The 20,176-nt window shown below is 40.8% G+C and overlaps 1 protein-coding gene across 2 annotated transcripts in view; it reads left to right on the top strand.

Moving 5' to 3' along the window:
* ttbk2a (tau tubulin kinase 2a) overlaps nt 1-20,176 on the top strand; it is a 290,578-nt gene that overhangs the window by 186,857 nt on the left and 83,545 nt on the right. For both annotated transcript variants that reach the window (XM_068039750.1, XM_068039749.1), the window contains exons 8-9: nt 12,274-12,366; nt 16,093-16,218. In XM_068039750.1, the coding sequence (XP_067895851.1) occupies nt 12,274-12,366; nt 16,093-16,218 (219 nt within the window). The remainder of the gene's footprint in view (nt 1-12,273; nt 12,367-16,092; nt 16,219-20,176) is intronic.

Here is a 20,176-nt window from a genome sequence, read left to right as displayed (position 1 = left end):
AAGCAAAAACATATCAGGTATCTCACTAAATCGGTGTCCAACATAGTGACCAGAAAGTACGTCAATAAATTAGTCTTCTCATTTCAAGCGTCTTCACAAAAATGTACCTTTGTTGTTGTTTCACTTAATAAGATAAATTTTTTATGCCTTTATCTTTCTGAAATTGTTTTATCAGCCTCTTATGTTGAGAATAATTTAAGAGAAATCTACTAGAATTCTTCGAGGATGAAACTAGTAGAGTTGATGTGGGGGAGTCAGTGGTTGTGGTTTATTTTGACTTTCAGAAGGCTTTCGACAAAGTCCCACATTAGAGGTTAGCGTGTAAAAGTAAAGCGCATGGGATTGGGGGTAGTGCATTGCGATGGATAGAAAATTGGTTGGCAGACAGGAAACAAAGATTTGGGATAAATGGGTCTTTTTCCGAATGGCAGGCAGTGACTAGAGGGGTCCTGCAGGGATCGGTGCTAGGACCCCAGCTATTCACAATATATATTAATGATTTAGATGAGGGAACTAAATGTAATATCTCCAAATTTGCAGATGACACAAAACTGGGTGGGAGGGTGAGTTGTGAGGAGGATGCAGAGAGGCTTCTGGGTGATTTTGGACAAGTTGAGTGAGTGGACAAATGCATGGTAGATGCAGTATAATGTGGATAAATGTGAGGTTATCCACTTTGATGGCAAAAACAGGAAGGCTGATTATTATCTGAACGGCTATAAACTGAGAGAGGGGAATATGTAAAGAGACCGGGATGTTCTCGCACACCAGTTGCTGAAGGTAAGCATGCAGGTGCAACAGGCAGTAAAAAAGGCAAATGGTATGTTGGCCTTCATGGCGAGAGGATTCAAGTACAGGAGCAGGGATGTCTTGCTGCAATTATACAGGGCCTTGGTGAGGCAGCACCTGGAATATTGTGTGCAGTTTTGGTCTCCTTATCTGAGGAGGGATGTTCTTGCAGCAAAGGTTTACCAGACTGATTCCTGGGATGGCGAGACTGACCTATGAGGAGAGATTGAGTCGGTTAGGATTATATTCGCTGAAGTTCAGAAGGGTGATGGGGGATCTCATAGAAACCTATAAAATTCTAACAGGACTTGGCAGGGTAGATGCAGGAAGGATGTTCCCGATGGTGGGAGAGTCCAGAATCAGGGGTCATAGTCTAAGGATATGGGGTAAACCTTTCAGGACTGAGATGAGGAGAAATTTCTTCACCCAGAGAGTGGTGAGCCTGCGGAATTCGCTACCACAGAAAGCAGTTGAGGCCAAAACCTTGTATGTTTTCAAGAAGGAGTTAGACATAGATCTTGGGGAAAAAGGGATCAAAGGATATCGGGGAAAAGCGGGTACAGGTTACTGAGTTGGATGATCAACCGTGATCATAATGAATGGCGGAGCAGGCTCGAAGGGCTGAATGGCCTACTCCTGCTCCTATTTCCTATGTTTCTGAGACAAAAATTTTAATGTGGCCCCCCCCCCCCCACGTGAAAATTTTGGACACCCCTTCTTCAAGCCTTTATCCTTGAGTTTTAAAATAACCCAGCTGCTAGGTTAAAGGCTTGTGTTATGTATACTCATTTTAAAATGTGTCATGAACATGCTTCCATTGTTCATATTTTTTGAGGACTTGTGTTTAAAAGACTGTGGAAAATACTTGAGATGCTGGACAGGAAGGACCCTTGGGACTTTGTTTAAAAGCAATCGCTTGCTAGAAGTCACATGTCTTAAGCCAGGCAAACAACCAAAGCCTTATGGACTATGGAACTATTTGGATTTGTTTACAGAGAAGTCACATGTCTCTATTTGTGGCTCAGGAGTTTTGGTTTCATTTTTGGAGATGGTTTGGAGGGTAGTGAAGCCACCCAACTCATCCTTTGCCACCTATTTTTGAAAAATCTTCTGAGAATCCAGTGTGATAGCTGAAACCACGGATGCAGTAATTCTCCCAAAAAGCCGACAAGACTACTCCTCAATGTCTCCTGAACAGAACTGCTGCAGCAAGATCCCAGTGAGAGCCATCTATATGTACCTGGATGTCACACCAAAAGTGACCTGGAACATATATCTTATTTTTGTTTCTTCAAGAATTAACAAGTATATGTCTAAAGTATTGTTGTTTTTGTAAAGTTGATCTCTGCAGAGAAAGCTACTTTACTTTTTCTAACGTGTGTGTGTGTTGGGTTATTTAGAAGGGAATATATTTATACTTTCATATTTAAACCTGTGAGTTAATAAGCTTTGAATCTTTATTGAATAAGTCTTGCTTTATAATAAATGAATAATCTTGTTATTTATTAAAGAAACCTGGTTGGTGGATTTGTATTCTGAAACGGACAGATAAAAGTATATAAATGGCCATATCCATAACTGGTTAGAATATTTTTAAATATATGTTGTGACCAGCGGAGTAGTAGGACTAGAGGGAGACAGTGCACTCCTCCAACCTCGGTTGTAACAAATGGCAAAAGTCACTTGGGGAATGTCTCGATTTCTACACTCTGGCATGCATTATTTTTACCTGGGGCACAAGCTCAGTAACATGTCAAAAGTTGCTGAACTTTTACTTCTATATAAATGTCGCAATTCCGCTGCTATGCATTTGGAATCACATTGTTCCAGAACTTGTATTGAGGGAAAACAGGAAAGAAAATCCAAGGAATCTCCAGATGTCAGCACTGTAATTTTCTCAATGCAAGAGTACAGTGTAATGGGGCTGAGTGATAGTGGCAAAAACAGGATTCTGCTGACCCATATACAATAGTTAGTAAATACAATATAATGGATAGCTTTAGTAAACCTTAATCTCTGATAAGCTGTCTACGATTTCTTCACGATCTATGCTGCATTTGCAATTTTAAAAACTGTTGGGGAAGACATAGTAAAAATTTATTATGTTTCCATGACCATGTTAGAAATGGTCATTAACTGATTTTTTTTTTTTGCTGCGAATTGGATTAAAGGACAAGTTTTTACAAGTATGCCAGAGAAAAGTAACTGCAATGTTTGATTTAATGTTTCACAAACCCCAAATGCAGATAACCTGAGTGGCCAATGTCATTTTAAAGTTGTCTGTATCACGTAATTACATTATGTTAAAAGTGCACCTTTGCTGACAGGTAATAGATTTGGCTTGGACATAAATTGGTCAGTCTGGAGTACAATCTTACAATTTTGTAACTGAATAATTCATGCAGTAACAACCGCTCAACTTTTTGGAGAAAAGCTTTTTGTTAATAATTGTTAATAATTATCTGTCAGAGCTGAATCGGAATTGAAAGTGATAGACTGAGGTATAGACATAAGTGAATTTAAGAGAATCACTTTATTGGAGGAACTGAAGGGCGCTCTTTATTTGTAATTGTGTTTACTTAATTTTGTCACTAGCTTTGGTGAGCGAATGATATTTTGTCCATGAGAGATTCTGTTGTTTCTGTATTTCGGAATCCAGGACCTAATTTAATAGTCTGTCCAGATGAAAAAATTAGTCTTGGCTACCTACTGTTAATCTCTCCGTCCCTTCCTGTACCATTCTGTTCTTCTGTTTTGCAGTACTATCTGCTTCATCCTATAAATTTCTCCTGATTTGGAGATCTCTTTTGTTGGCTACCCTGTCTTCAGACACATATTACAAGCAGGTGGAGAAGTTGCACAAACAGAGACCATCACAGGTTAAATTGTCTTGTGACAACAGCAATGTTAGAAATGGTCCGTCTTCCTATTGCTGATTTTTCTATTGCCTTACCTCAGTAACCACAATAACAATCCTCTCTGAGTTTCATGGTTCATTGGATGAATTTCCACTCCTGACAGTGTGAAACCACAGAGGTCATCCGATATGGTCCCTCTACCATCCTATGACATGGTGTAGCTAGCTGTATTCTGTCAACAAAAGTAATTTGCATTGCCATTGCATAATATTTGCTTGCTAGCTAGCTAATTCAGTTGTGCAGTTTGTCATGAAGATGATTTCATTATTAATATTTTTTGAGGACTTGGGTTTAAAAGACTGTGGAACAATATGTGAGGAAATGCCTGGGCTTTTTTTTTTAAAAGGGTCACTGGAAGGACACTTGAGACTTCGTTTAAAAACAAGCGTTTACTGGAAGTCACATGTCTTAGGCTAAATAAACAGCCGTAGCCTTATGGACTAGGAACTGTTTGGAGTTAGAGAAGTCACCTGTCTGGGTTTATGGCTGTTAAGAGTTTTGGTTTCATTTTTGGATATTGTTTGGAGTTAATTTGGTGTGTATCCTGCTAAGAAAGAAGCCATCCACCTCACCCTTTGCCACCTGTTTTGAAAAACCTTCTGAGAATCCAGTGTGATAACTGAACTCACTGATGCAGTAATTTTGCTGAAAAGCCTGCAAGACTACTACTCGCATCTCCTGAACAGAACTGCTCCAGAAAGATCCCAGTGACAGCCATCCATGTGTACCCAGATACCAGACCGAAAGTCACTTGGAGTATTTCATATGATCCTTTTTTTCTTCAAGAATTAACAATTATTTGGCCAAAATTTTTTTTGTAAAGTTGATCTCTGGTGTGTAAGTGTGTGTGTGTTAGGTTATTTTAGACGGGTAGATATTCATACTTCCATGTTTCAACCTGTGTGTTAATAAGCTTTGCATCTTTATTGAATAAGTCTTGTTTTATAATAAGTCAACAATTTTGTTATTAAAGAAACCTGGTTGTCAGGTTTTTATTTTGAAACTAATATAAAGTATATAATTAGTCATATCGGTAACTGGGTAAAATATTTAAATCTATGTGACCTTTGGAGTAGTGGAAGTAGAGAAAGACAGTTTATTCCTCCAACCTCTGTCATAACATGCTCTCCATTGGTGTTTGTATGTTTAACTACTTTATAGGGAGAAATGTGTTTTAAATTGGAATGTGTTTTAATGGCATTAGATTGATTATATACAGATTAATTGCCCCCATGTCTCTGGCTGAGTCAATAATTTTGTCAAATGCCCTTAGTGCAACATTTTGGAGCCTATCCCTGGGAAGATGGTTGGATTCTCTGCTGTCATTGCCTGGCACTTCTGTGGTATGATCTTTTAAGGTGACAGGACACATTGAGAGAGTGATTAGTAAAGCATATGGGACCTTGGGCTTCATAAATAGAAGCATAGAGTACGAAAGCAGGGAAGGTATGCTGAACCTTTATAAAGCTCTGTTCAGGCCCCAACTAGAGTATTGCGTCTGGTTCTGGTCACCACACTTTAGGAAGGATGTGAGGGTCCTTGCAAGGGTGCAGAGGAGATTTACCAGAACAGTTCCTGGAATGGGGCGATTTTAGTTACGAAGTTAAGTTAAGTTGGAAATGTTGTGGTTGCTGTTCCTGGAGCAAAAGAGATTGAGGGGAGATTTAGTAGAGATGTACAAGATTATGACCATTATAGATAAGTTGGACAAGGAAAAACTTTTCCATTAACTGATGGTACAAGGACTAGGGGACACAGATTGAAGATTCTGGGCAAGAGATGCAGGGGGAATGTGAGGAGGAACCTTTTTTATGCAGCAAGTGGTGTAATGACCTGGAACTCGCTGTCCACGAGGGTGGTGGAAGCAGAGACAATCAATGATTTCAAAAGGAAATTGGATGGGCACTTGAAGGAAATACATTTGCAGGGCTCTAGGGATCGAGTGGGGGAGTGGGACTGACTGGATTGCTCCACAGAGAGCCAGCGTGAACTCGATGGGCCAAATGGCCTCCTCCTGTGCTGTGAATGACTCTATGAATGTTACCTGCCACTTATCAACCCAAGCCTGAATGTTGTCCAGATCTTGCTGTATGAAGACATGGATTGCTTCAGTATCTAAGCAGTAACAAATGGTGCTGAACGCAATGCAATCATTAGCGAGCATCCCCACTTCTGACCTTATGATGGAGGGTACATCATTAATGAAACAGCTGAAGGTGGTTGGGCCTAGGACACTACCCAGAGGAACTTCTGCAGTGATAACCTGGCAGTGAGATGATTGACCTCCAACAAGCACAGCCATTTTCGTTTGTGCTAGGTATGGCTCCAGCCAGTGGAAAGTTTCCCCCCGATTCCCATTGACTTCAGTTTTGCTAAGGCTCCTTGATGCCACTCTTGATCAAAGACTGCCTTGATGTCAAAGGCTGTAACTCTCACCTCACCTCTGGAATTTAGCTCTTTTGTCCATATTTGGACCAAGGCTGTAATGAGGTCTGGAGCCGAGTGATCCTGGCAGAACCCAAACCGGGCATCGCTGAGTAAGTGCTGCTTAATAGCAGTGTCGATGACCCCTTCCATCACTTTAATGATACTTGAGCGTAGACTGATGGGGCGGTAATTGGTCGGATTAGATTTGCCCTGCTTTTTGAGGACAGGACATATCTGGGCAATTTTCCACATTGTCGGGTAGATGCCAGTGTTGTAGCTGTACTGGAATAGACTAGTTGTGGACTACAGCTGGAATGTTGTTGGCCCAAAGCTTTTGCTGTATTCAGTGCGTTCAGTTGTTTCTTGATATCATGTGAAGTGAATTGACTTGGCTGAAAACTGGCACCTGTGATGCTTGGGAGCTCAGGAGCAGGTCAAGATGGATCATCCATTTGGCACTACTGACTGAAGATTCTTGCAAATGCTTCAGCCTACAGTTTTGCCCTGACATGCTGGGCTGTGCCATTATTGAGGATGGGGATGTTTGTGGAACCACCTCCTCTTCAATTTTCGTCCACCATTCGTGACTGGATGTGGCAGGACTGCAGAGCTTTGATCCCATCTGTTGGTTGTGGGATCACTTAGTTCTGTCTATAGCATGCTGCTTCTGCTGTTTAGCATGCTTGTAGTCCTGTGTTGTAGCTGTTGGTACCTCTTTTTTTAGATTTAGCTGTTGGTACCTCTTTTTATATGCTTGCTGCTGCTCCTGGCATGCTCTCCTACACTCCTCATTGAACCAGGGTTGATTCCGTGGCTTGATGGTAATGTTAGAGTGAAGGACATGCTGAGCCATGAGGTTACAGATTGTGGTTGAATACAATTCTGCTGCTGCTGATGGCCCACAGTGCCTTATGGATGCCCAGTTTTGAGCTGCTAGACCTAATCTGAATCTATCCCATTTATCACGGTGCTAGTGCCACAGAACACAGTGGAGGCCGTCCTCAGTATGTAGACAGAGCTTCGTCTCCATAAGCACTGTGTGGTGGTCGCTCCTACCAATACTGTCATGGCCAGATGCATCTACGACAGGTAAATTGGTGAGGACGAGGTCAAGTAGGTTTTTCCCTCCTGTCAATTCCTTCACCACCTGTCGCAGGCCCAATCTGGTAGATACGTCCTTTGGGACTCAGCCAGCTCGATCAGTAGTGGTGCTAATGAGCCACTCTTGGTGGTGGATATTGAAGTACCTCATCCAGAGTACATTTCTGTGCCCTTAGTATCCTCAGTCCTCCTTCCGTGGTGTTCAATATGGAGGAATACTGATTGATCAGCTGAAGGAGGGGAGTAGGTGGTAATCAGCGACAGGTTTCCTTGCCCATCTGTCACAAGATGCCATGAGATCTCATGGGTCTGAAGTCAATTTTGAGGACTCCCATGGTGACCCCCTTCTGACTGTTTCCCACTGTGCCGCCACCTTTGGTGGATCTGTCCTGCTGGTGGGACATACCCAGGGATGGTGATGGAGGAGTCTGTAACGTATGACTGTGTCAGGCTGTTGCTTGACTAGCCTGTAGGGCCGCTCTCCCAACCTTGGCACCAGTCCTCAGATGTCGGTGAGGTGGACTTTGCAGGGTCGATTAGGCAGGGTGTGTCTTTGTCATTTCCGGTGCCCTGGTTGATGCCTGGTGGTCTGTTCAGTTTTATTCTCCTTCGACTTTTCTGTAATGGTTTGATACAACTGAGTGGCTTGCTAGGCCTTTTCAAAGGGTAGTTGAGAGTCAGCCACATTGCTGTGGGTATTGAGTTCAGCTTCAGAGTGCTACGTGAAAAAAACGTTCTACGTGAAAGGTGGAAATGAATGCAAGTTGTGGTTGTTGACCACACGACAACCCAGTCCTGGACAGTGTGGAGTTTCTTGAGTGTTGGAACTGGAGTGGTGAATACTGCATGAAACTCCTGATTTGCTTTATTCATTCTCAGGATGTGGGCGTCGCTGGCAAGGCTTGTATTTAACAACTGAGGGTCTTGCTAAGCCACTTCAGAAGACGATTGAGAGTTAACCATGTTGGAATGAGATGAGTCATATATAAGTCAGGCTGGTTAAGGACAGCAGGTTTCCTTCCCAAAAGAACATTAGTGAAACCATTTGGTTTTTACAACAATCCAACACCATAATAAGCCTTGTCAATGAGAAGTGAGGCTTTAGCGGATCTGTCGTTGAGCCATTTATTAAAGTCTGATTGGCCTGTGTCCTGCACTTGTAGCCACAGTCTTGATGTAGCTGGTTCATTTAAGCTTCTGAGGATTGGTGACCTCCACACAAGATGTTGATGGTGGAGGATGTTTATCTAAGCCATGAGACAGCGGTCTAATGTTTTCCATGAAATCGAAATGAAATTTTCTCATTCAGCACTTCCTTTATCCAGAAAATAATTGTGTTCAACAAACATCGACTTCAGACGGGCAAAGAAAATGCTTAAAAAAAGGAACTGGATAGCAGTGCTGTCAGAGAAGGAAATTCTTGCACTTAATTGCTTATTCAGTGTCATGTGAAGACCAAGAGAAGATATTTGAAAATCAAATTCCATGGTGCTCAACATAGTTATGTTTGCGTGTGGACTATTGAAATCTTTTTTTTTATAGTCTGTAAATTCTCATGTGCTTAGTGTATTCAAGCATAGGGCTGTGGGCTATTTTCCTACTCACTCCTGCACCATTAAAACCTTCATTAATGCTCTCAAACTGAGATGTTTTAATAATTAATTTCAGCTCTACTCTAAAATTCTATCCAGTTGGTTCATGGTAGATAATTTGATAATTTAAAATCCAAGAGTTTTGGAAGCAGCTGATACAGGAAGGTCTTCCTGTTTCTGGCAGTAACTATCGAGACTACTTGCTAATGCCAATAATTATTTATTGATTTGTTAAAATGTAGTGTGCTAAGAGTCCGGAAGCTAGGAATTTAAATGAGCTTTTTAACAAGTTATTAACCCAATTGACAGGAATGCATGTCCAGAATCTTTAACTTGAAGTTCTGCTAATGAGATTTTTTAAGATGACACGAATAGCGGCCTCCTGTACTGCAATCATTCTGTGACTCGATGAAATCTCCCAGAGAGATGTGAATACTGGTTGCGAAGATTTGGAAAATATCAAACCCCTGTCATGCTCATTATATTGCAGATTGAAATACAACTGATTCCAGTATTAAATTAAGTTTCTTGTATTTTGTAGCTCATGAGGTATAAAAGGAATATCTCAATGGTATGTTGTTGAAGTATAGACTGTATGCACGAGCTGTTTATCCTAGTCATTTGAAGGACAAATCTATAGTCCGCCTTTGTTTATTTACTGCTTCCCCTACCACCCACTATTAGGTACTCCTGGAATACCTTCATGTGCTTTATGATAATCTATTAACACCTATGGAGAAGAAGAGCTATGGAATACCATTCATAATATTTCATTTATATGTTCACAAACCCCCAAATGTAGCTTCATGAGCTTTTCTTTTGCCACTCCAGCATACAAGACAATGTTTTCACTGATTGTTGTAATGTGCATAAAGAAGGCTTCTACAGGGCTTTTGTAACTTAATGAAAAATTTAACATGGTTTAAGAAATGAAGGTTCTTTAAAGAACCATTTTGCCCATTATACTGATTAATAATGTTTTGCATTAATCGGGACTGGGAATTTACAGGATATTATTATTGTATACAGTCAAATCATAGAATAGGATTGCACAGAAGGAGGGCATTTAGCCCATTGAGTCTGTCTCTTTCGGACAGCCATCTAGCTCGTACCACTCTCCACTCTTTCCCCATATCCCTGTATTTTTTTTTCTCTTTCAAGGATTTACCCAATTTACTTCTGAAGGCTACTGTTGAATCTGCAGCCACCATCCTATTGGGCAATGCATTCCAAATCCTAATCACTTGTTGGGTATAAAAGTTTTTTCTGATGTTGTTCTGGTTCTTTTCCAATTACCTTAAATCTGTGCCCTCTCATTATTGACCCTTCAGCCATCGGAAACAGTTTCTCTTTATTTAATCTATCTAAACTGTTAATGTTTTCAAACACCTCTACCAATCTCCTCTCTACCTTCTCTGCTTGACAGAGAACAACCCCAACCTCTCCAGGCTATCCACGTATGTGTACAGGCTTGTCCCTTGAACCATACTGGTATATCTCTTCTGTACCATCTCCAAGGCCTTCACATCCGTCCTAAAATGTGGTGCCCCGAACCGGACACAGTGCTCCAGCTGGAGACCAACTAGTGGTTTATGTAGGTTCAGCATTACTAACTTACTTTTGGACTCTCTGCTTATATTTATGAAGCCCAGGATCCCATATGGTTTATTAACTGCTTTGCTAACCTGTCCTGCCACCTTTAAGGATTTGTACGACAAACACCCCCAGGTGTCCCTGTTCTTGTACTGCCTTTCAAATTGTACAATTTAGCTTGTGTGTATATGTAAACAAAATATTTGTCAGCTATAGTAGATTTTTTGCCTGAAATATGTTGACCATTTTTTTGCAGTCTAAAATCAGGCTAGGATCAGGCATTTAAAAATAAAACTTATACCCATCATGATGGCACCTTGAATGTGAAGAATAGGAGCAGGCACCACACGTGTGAGGTTGACCCACTATCTTTTGCTCAACATGCAAAGACTGTTTTCAGATTTTTTTGCTGTTGTGCTTCCTCTCTTGAAGGTGGATACTCTGGGAGTAGACAGGTGCTTGCAGGTCTTCAGAAATATGCCAAAGTGCTGTATAATCATGTATCAGTCAAGGCAGTGACAGATAACTGGTTGTCCAATGTTAAGAAAGCATCACAGCAAATATTGGTTACAAGCGTACTAACAGCAGGATTTATTAGATCCGGACCCGGTCTCCTGGGTGATAATTTTTACCCTGCAGATAAATTTGTGACCTTCCTGGTTGGTCAAACTCACTAACATATATTTATGCATTTACTCATCTTTGTTGAGTCTTATAACATCTTCAACTTCTGTTTAAAAAGCAAAATAACACTTTTACATTTTTAGAAGGTTGACATGTCAATCACTTGTGAAGGCACAAAATCTGTCAATCAATTTTAATAATCTTTCAGACTGCAGCCTCAATGGCATTAATACATTATTTATCTGACCAGAGGGAAAATTCATACTTGTTTGTGAATAATCTAACTATTATCATCCATCTGCTGTTACACTTGCAACAACCTTTTAACCATTGAATGAAAATGCTCCAAGACAATTATTCGAATAAGATTCCATTATTCCCCATTTAGGTAAAGTGATTAAAATGGTGAAGTAACCAAAGGGGAAATATCAGGTGATTGTCGCTTATTGATGCTAGGAACTCTATCCCATAACTAACTTTATCCCTGTACTATCACCGTTGCATCTTTTGATCGAGGTAAATAAATAAAATGAGAGATTAGAAAAGAAATTAATAGTATTTGATTGTTCTAATTACATTATTTATTTGTGTTCCTACTGTTAATCTGTGCTTTAAAAATTTTAATTTTTAATCCAATTTAAAGAAATTATTGTCGTGCACCCTTAATGACTTTTGTCCCACTGGCCCATCTATTCCATTGTGCAGTACTAGATGCAATTATACATTTATCCCTGTGCAACATGCTTCCATGGAAACTGAGTCAGTACCTTAGGGGGAAGATGCTGTGGGAGACTAAAATGTGCAGCTGCAACCCTCCAAACTGACAGGCCTAGCCAACATTTCCTTTTTATGTTTCTCGTTTACTATTGGAAGAATTGGTATGTTGCTGATTCTACCAATAACCAATATGACAGTCGTACACAACTCCTTATAAAGGCCAACATTGCAACATAGTTGATACAAATCGAAAGCCATTTTCAAATTTGTTTTATTAAGCTGAGGAAGTCCTGTGACAGAATGGCTGCTTTACTAACACATGGATCGGTTACGGGTTTCATTGTGATGATATTCAGTGAATTTTTGAAGTGTGAATGGAATAACTGTCAATAGATTTCCTTGCGCTGAGTCCATTATATTAAAAAAAAATCCAATTACATTGTTTGCTCCACCTATCTAGCTTTTTGACGGTATTTGAATTCCTCATGTTGACGGATTTTGTTTTAAAACAGGAAATGGGCCGACACGATGATCTCTGGTCCTTATTTTACATGTTGGTTGAATTTGTCGTTGGGCAGCTACCATGGAGGAAGATAAAGGACAAGGTATTTCTTAAAACAATAAACTGAAGCACAAAGGCAAAATGCAGTGTAGTATTGAAAGATTACAGTGACTTCCATTCAGTAAATTACCTAGACAACAATTGGAGTGGACATTAAAGCACCAAGTGCAACACCAGCAGATGTTCGGCTTATTGAGAATGTTATAGATTATGACCACAAGGAGCCCTTTGCAGTTAGTCTGATATCTTTACTGTAGGGCTTGTATGTCTGCTGAATGTCTTTCATCATTAGGAGCCATCTGTATTAATAAGGTGTGATTAAACATTCATAAGACTGAGATTGAAGTTCAGAGTCCAGTAGTAACAGCAAACTTGCACCTGCTGGTATTCATGTGTACAGTCTATTCTTTTGTAATCCTCAAGTAATTCTAAGGACTCAGATAAACTGCAGCCAATTAGATCATCCATAGTGCTACCCAGCTGAATTAGCTAACTAAGCACAGACTGGAGGCTAAATATTGCCCTTTCTGGTGTATAGCTCAGCCACACTATAAACTTGTTGAACTACTAAGAAAAGAATGGATTTTACTACTTTTAGCTATGAACCTTTCTATTAGTGAGACACAATGGGTTTTGCCTGTTTTTAAATCAAAGTAAAATATATTGCCTATATGAATGAAATCTGGAGATTTAGCAAGTACTGATAAGCTTATATTTAATTAAGCATCTTCCAACATCAAGGGCATTATTAAGGGCGACTCCACCACACCCTTCATCGACAAAAATTATATCGTCCTACAGAAACCTGTTTATCTCTTGTGGTCACCGCTAGCTACATTGTATAAACCTTACTGGGGTCCAATGTTCGTTAAGCTTTTTTTTTTCTATGCTTGAATTAAATGTGTTATTTAGTGTTTTAGCTACCCTACTATCAAAATCGCACATGGGAAAGGGAATATAACTGGACTAATCATTAAGGAGGAGTCAAGTGAATACAACAAATGAGCTAAAATGCCAGGAGCATCAGAAATAAAATGGATGAGTTCCAAATGATAAATAGAAAGCTGCTATAGATATAATAGGAGTCAATAAAACATGGCTAAAGAAGCACTGAGTCAGAAATAAATGTGCAGGGCTGTGTGCTTCAGGATAAAGAAGGAAATAATAAGGTAGGGTTACACTTTTTAATGAGGGAAGTTTTATATATTGTTAAGAAGGAACTGGGACTTGGCACAGAATCTCTTCGGAAAATCTGGAAGATGGACAAATAGTATGCTTTGTCTTGTCTGTTGCCCTATAAATGCACCTCAACCTTATTTGCTGTAGTAGTCGCTTCATGGCACTGCCATGAAAGATATGCACTAGAACGTTCAGATCTCGTTTCTTTCCCCACCGGCTTTAATGCTTTTCCCTGAAGCGGGTGTGTGTGTATGTTCAGTCACCCTACCTACGTGCATAACACTGCACTTTTCTAACTTAAACATACTTTGCTAGTCACAAGTCCAATCCCCCCAACAAATCAAGATCCGCTTAAAGCAAAGTTGCATCGTTTACAGTCATGACACTCACGTGTACAGTTGCACAAGTACAGATTGTGCAGTGTTAATTTTTTTTCATAGTGGCTTGGTTGGATCAGACTTGAGTACTGTGTGCAGATCTGGCCTCCAAACTACAAAAGCGTATTGAAGCACTGGGGAAATTACATAAAAGATTTACAAGCATGTTACCAAAATTTAGAATATGCAGCTGGCAGGAAAGAATGAGCATGCTGGGGCTCTTTTCTTTGGAAAATAGAAGATGAAGAGGAGGCCTGATAGAGGTCTTTAAAATTAAGAAATGGGCCAATAAAGTGATGTGGAAAAACTGTTTGCACTTTTAGATGTACCTAGAACAAGAGTGAATACTATTCAGATTGCCATTAACAGATGAAATACAGAATTTAGGAAATATTTCTTTACATGGAGAGTGATGAGAATGTGGTACTCATGGTCATATGGACTGGCTGATGCACAAAGGATTGACAAACTTAAAATGAAGCTTGAAGGAATTAGTGTGAGGGCGTAGGATTCCACAATGTTGCTGCTTGAATTTATGGGTGAGAAACAGTGAGCCTAAGAGACATAGCTCATTAAAAATACAGCATGGACCAAACATGCGCTTTATGTATTTTCTGTTTTACAAAAGCTCAAAATCTCTTCCAGAAGTTCAGGGAGATTTTTGCTATTGGCTTGCTTTGGATTCCTTTGTGGTACTACGTTAATAAGCTATAAAAGTTGTGCCACCAGAGCAGGCAAAAAGGGGATGTTAATTCTTGCAATTTTGTCATCTCCAAAATATTTAAGGGGCTGCTTCAATTGGAGGTAATGGAGAAAAGGACTCCCTCAGGAGGTGAAGCGGCAGGGACACACAACACCTCTGGGAAAATGTTATTATAACTATTGAGTATTTTTATTGTTTAATGTAATGAAGGGGATGGCTACTTGGTATTTCAAGGTAATTGCTGCCTCCTGAAAGATGGTAAAACAAATCTGAATTTGTCCTGATAAAGCCTTGTTGGGGCCATGCAGACATTTTATTTAACAAGAAGACACTAATGCAGTAGCAAGCATTCTGAGAGGGTAATAAAGGAGATTCCAGTAGACCATTGAGCTACAAAGAGAGGAACGAAGCCACGTCTAGTCTCAGTAGAAAAACAATTGTGGATTCGAAGATAAACCTTTTAAACAAGGAAAAGAATAGATCGAAAAGTGCTGGAAATAGTCAGCAGGTCTGAAAGGTCACAGACCTGAAACGTTGACTCTGTTTTTCTCTCCACAGATGCTGCCAGATTTCCAGCATCCGCAGTATTTTGCTTTTATAAAAGAATAGATCATTTGTATGAGAGGTATTTAAAGAAAGCAAGAAAGACTTTCATTTAAACAGCACCTTTCACAGCGTCAGGGTGCCAAGGCATTTTACAGAAAATGAAATACTTTTAGAAATGTAGTCATTGTTGTAATCAACGTTCCCTCTAATTTCTGTTTGCTATGCGTGGCTGTCTTGTTGCACTGTGGGTCCCTTTAAGATTAACGTGCATGTGTGCATCTTAAAGAGAACATTGCTTGTGCCTGGCCTGTTTGTTCCCTGCACAGCACATTCCCGATTGCTGCACACCCGCGCAACTTGGTGAGAACCTTGGTTGTAATGTAGGAAATATAGCTGCCAATTTGTACACAGCAAACTCCCACAAACAACAGTATGATTTCAACCAGATAAACTGTTTAAGTGGTGGTGTTTGAGAGAAAAATACTAGCCAGAGCACCAGGGAGAACTCCTCTGGTCTTTTGCAAATGAGATCTTGCATTCCCCCTCAGAAAGCAGACAGGCCTCAGTTAGACATATCATTTGAAAGATGGCACCTCCGATAGTGCAGCACTCCCTCAGTACTGGCCCAGAAGCATCAGCCGAGAGTTCTCAAGTCTCTGGAGTGGGGCTTGAACCCACTAACTTCTGAATGGGAGGTGCAGATGCTACCCACTGAGCCATAGCTGACACCTTTTATGAAAAGAAACTGAATAAAGGAGCTAGAAGCTAAGATTATAAAACAAAGGAGCATAAGCTATATTTAAGTTTTTTTTGTTGTTTAGTTTTGAGTTATGAAGTAGGCTGTCACCTGTAATTAGTTGATGTAGTGATCAGACTGGAGCTGAAACCTCATGACCTCAATGTTGCTAATTGGATGTATATGGATTAAACTGGTGTCCCTATCTTTTCTGTTCTGTGTTTACAGGAACAAGTAGGCCTGATAAAAGAAAAATATGATCACCGCCTTATGTTGAAGCACCTTCCCCAAGAGTTTGCTTTGTTTCTGGAACATGTTCTGTGTTTAGATTATTTCACAAAACCAGATTACCAGGTAAATGACTATACAATGGAGTGTGAGAAAGAATTGTATATAAACCAAAATAGTTCCAGGTACAGAATGGGTTTTGCGAAGTCTCTGTCCCTCTCCAGCTAGTTGCTGGAAGATAGTGTAAGAGTGACACAGCAGGCTGGATTGTAAGAGTCCAGCACCGAAGCAGGCAGCGTACATAAACAAAAAATGCGCCCCACCCGCACAGGCACCACGTCAGGGAGTTGCCGCGATTTTAAATGCGGCGGCTCATTTGCATGGCCGTGACCCCCGCCCCCCCCCCCCCCCCCCCATGGAGGGGGAGGGCGAGCCATTGCAGGCAACGGCATTTAGCACCAGAGTGCCAGCGCCATTTTTAAAGGCCTTAATGGAGATTTTAAAATTAAAGGGCCAGGTCAGTTCCATGAACAACACAAAATCTTAAATTTTCATTAAATGTATTTTCCCACGCAACTCACCACCCCTCTCTTCCCCCCCCACCAACAGCATTTCAAAACATTCCTGCCCTTTTCCACCCTGGAATTTGTTTATTAGCAATTTGACCTCTGCCCCCCCAACCCCACCCCGCAAAATTTGGCACCTTTGCCCTTTACCCCTTCCCATTGCACTCCCCGACCAATCCGCAGCGATGCCACCCCACTCCCCTCCCGCACAGAGAAACAATCATCCTCCCCCCTTCCCACAGGTGTCGTGCCATGTTTCCCCAAACGGGGATTCAAAGGCACGGCATTGGCAGCAGCCCGAACAAAGATTGGTGCAGCGATCGAGGAGGCAACGGGAGCCTCATTATATCAGGTATGTAAATTATTTTACATATTTAAATGAGGGTCCCATCGCTGGGCGGCCGCCATGAGGCCTCGCTGCCACCGCTGAGATCGCCAGGGGGCTTGTCGGGGTCGGTGGTGGGCCTCCAACACACCGATCTTCATTGACTCCACCGCCAACATTCCTGACGGCAGAGGGGCTTCAAAATCCAGCCCAGCTTCTCTTGGTCTCCAGTATATATTTTCTCCATGTAGTAAATGTCCTTGTCTCTTTCTGAGTCCAACTGAGATTAGGAACTCACCATCAAGGAACCTCCTATGTGTGTGCTGTATAATGAAATTGTAAGCCCATTCATAAAAAAATTACAATTTTACTACCTATAACATGCAGTGGAAATTTCCCCCACAATGAGTAATTGAGACATAATGTTCTATCTCACTACTTTGGGGTGAAATGTGTTACACTTGCAGGCTGCACCAGTGAACTGTTAAAGCTTTTTGTTTACATATTCTTGAACATTCAGTCATTCTCACAGACTGTAGGAACATATCTAATCTTGGATTTGGAGAATCACGTATATTTTTTTGTCCTGACCTCATCAGGACTGATCTCTCATGACCACCTGCTCTGTCAGGTCTTGCAGGATAGCTTTTACTCAGAGACAGATTAAATGTACCAACTTCTTTTTTCCTATCTGACATTTTTGTATGTTGGTATCAAGGTTTGACAGAATTTTTTAAGTTCTCAGCATGCCTTTTATTCAAATTTCAAGGCCAAGCCCTGCTGTATTTAGCAAGATTTAGTGGAGATAAGTATAGTTATCCTTTTATCTGTCTTAACTGTTTTGTCTTCTACTTGATTCATTGCATGCAGGCTCTAAAGGAGCTGACTTGTTGCTATAATTCTAAGACTCCTAGGGGGGATTTTCAATGACTGTTGAGTAAAAGTGGGGTGGTAGTGACTCAAAAATCGCAGGGTGAGGGGAAAGTTCAACATACTACCCTGTTGCTGCTCCTGATACGACCAGCGCCATCTTGAAAGGGGGCATCCACAAGGTAGCTGAAGCCCCCACCTGTTGTGGATGGTTAGGTCCTTTCGGTGCGAATATCACATCTTAAGACATGCATAGGATCCTGATTGACATTTTGAGACACAACTGGGTGAAGCAATTTCTCTCACCACTACTAATCTACCTTGCTGCTGATTGGGTCAGCCTCTGATGGTGGGGGAGGGCTGCCATTGTAGGGCCATCACAGCACCAGCATGCTGCAGTGGGGCACCCAGTCGTTGGAGGCATGATGATGAGACCCATCGCTCAAGGTGGACCAGACCTCCCACCAGTGCCAACTGTTGGTAGGTGGTGCACTCCACTGGTCAGCTACCCAATGGTTAAAAGCTGTCCTCCATATTTCCTAAATGCTTATCTGAAATGCAAAATCCATTGTTCTCAAATCCTCTGTAGCAGTGCTGTGTCCTTGTACCTTCAGCAGGACTGGTCTAAAAAAAATTAGAAACTCCTGAAATTCTCAGGATATCCAGTGGGGTTTTTATCGCACAAAAGGTTAGCTGCCGAATATAGGTTCTCTTTTAGATTTAAAAAAAATTGGGATTATGGATATCGCGTGCATAGCTGATATTTGTTGTTGATCCCTGGTTGCCCTTGGAAGATTGTGATAGCGATTCCTCTTGAATTTTGCTTCCAGTATATGCACTGCTTTGGTCTCTGCTGCGACTGCTGTTGCCCATCATTGTGACCCAATATCCAGGGTGGAATCTTTGTTGTTCAGACCCAAACCCAGTTTAAAAAAAAAAGTGTACTATATAATATGCTTTAACAATCTCTGGTTGCAGGGGATGTACCCCACTGTTCTGTTGACAGGTAGAGGTGATCAAACTAAGGAGAATACATTGCATAGAGACTTACAATATTAGCAATTAAATCATAGTTTTTTTTAAAAAGCATTTTTGTTATTCTTTGCTCAAATCCATTGCAAGGATCTTTAGTTAGGGAGATATGGCTGCCCCTGTTGGTTATCAAATAGTGCAAGAAATGTGTTCGTCCATTTTCTGTTGCAGAGTAACATGAGAATTGCTCAAACTCCAATTTACAATCCACCAAATTTCTCTTAGATTCTGCACTCTAGAATTAAGAAAAAGGGAGACCTAAAAAAAAAAACGAAGACAGTGTTGGGTCTTTCAGGTCAGTACTAGCCTCCCCCATCCCTCTTGAGATTAGTTTTGCAGGCTTCAATCAATGTAGATCATCAGGGCTTATTGAATTGAGTGGTCTCAGGAAGATATTCCCAGTTCAAAACCTATTGCTCACCAGTATCTCTAACCAATCCACCTATAAATTGCCCCATGCCTTATTCAGGTCAGCATCACATATACACACATTATCAGTATATGTTTTGGCAACAGAGATTGAGGCCAGCTAGGGCTTCACTCCTCCTGTACTCTGGTGTGGCTCTTGCGTTATGTCTAAGATGTCTGATTGATGAAGAAAATAAGATTATCTATCCTTTCCTAGTATCTGAATAATTCTTCTAATAGTATCCCCAACACCTTCATGCCCTGTGGAGTCATTCTTTTTGTTTGATCACTAAGAGGTTTTGAAGAAACTTACTTTTAAGATCATACAAAAGAATTGATCAGTTGCACAGGTCCTGGATCTCGAAACAAGGCAGGTTGTGGGGCAGTGAAGTAAGGGATATCCCAATGATAATAGGACACAAAAAAAAATTCAAGAGCGCCAAGCAAGATCGACCCAGCTCCTACAGTTTGGGATGTTATTATTTAAGAGATGACAAAACCCTACAAGGTATCTGAGCGTACTTTTCGTTTACAATAATTTAGATTTCATTGTGACAATATAACCTTGTTACAGAAGTGGTGAAATTAGGTTTAAAAACAAATATATGCAGCTCCCTGAAAAAATTAGCAGGGAAGATCTGCTTCACAAAGTAAATTGGAATTGTTTTTTATTTCAACTCATCAAATAGAATATAACGTGAAATGTTGAATGCAATACAGTACTGCAGAAGGATGCAAACCCAAGAGTCAACATACAGCTTTCATTGTTTCTTCCCAGTTATCAGCAGTGTAATTAGAATTGGAACATTACAGCGCAGTACAGGCCCTTCGGCCCTCGATGTTGCGCCGACCATCTGACCTACACTATTCCATTTTCATCCAT

This window comes from Heterodontus francisci, chromosome 9 (genome assembly GCF_036365525.1).
Source record: "Heterodontus francisci isolate sHetFra1 chromosome 9, sHetFra1.hap1, whole genome shotgun sequence".
NCBI lineage: Eukaryota > Metazoa > Chordata > Chondrichthyes > Heterodontiformes > Heterodontidae > Heterodontus > Heterodontus francisci.
The sequence above is the reverse complement of the archived record's forward strand: the minus strand, read 5'-3'. Positions and strand labels throughout refer to the sequence as shown.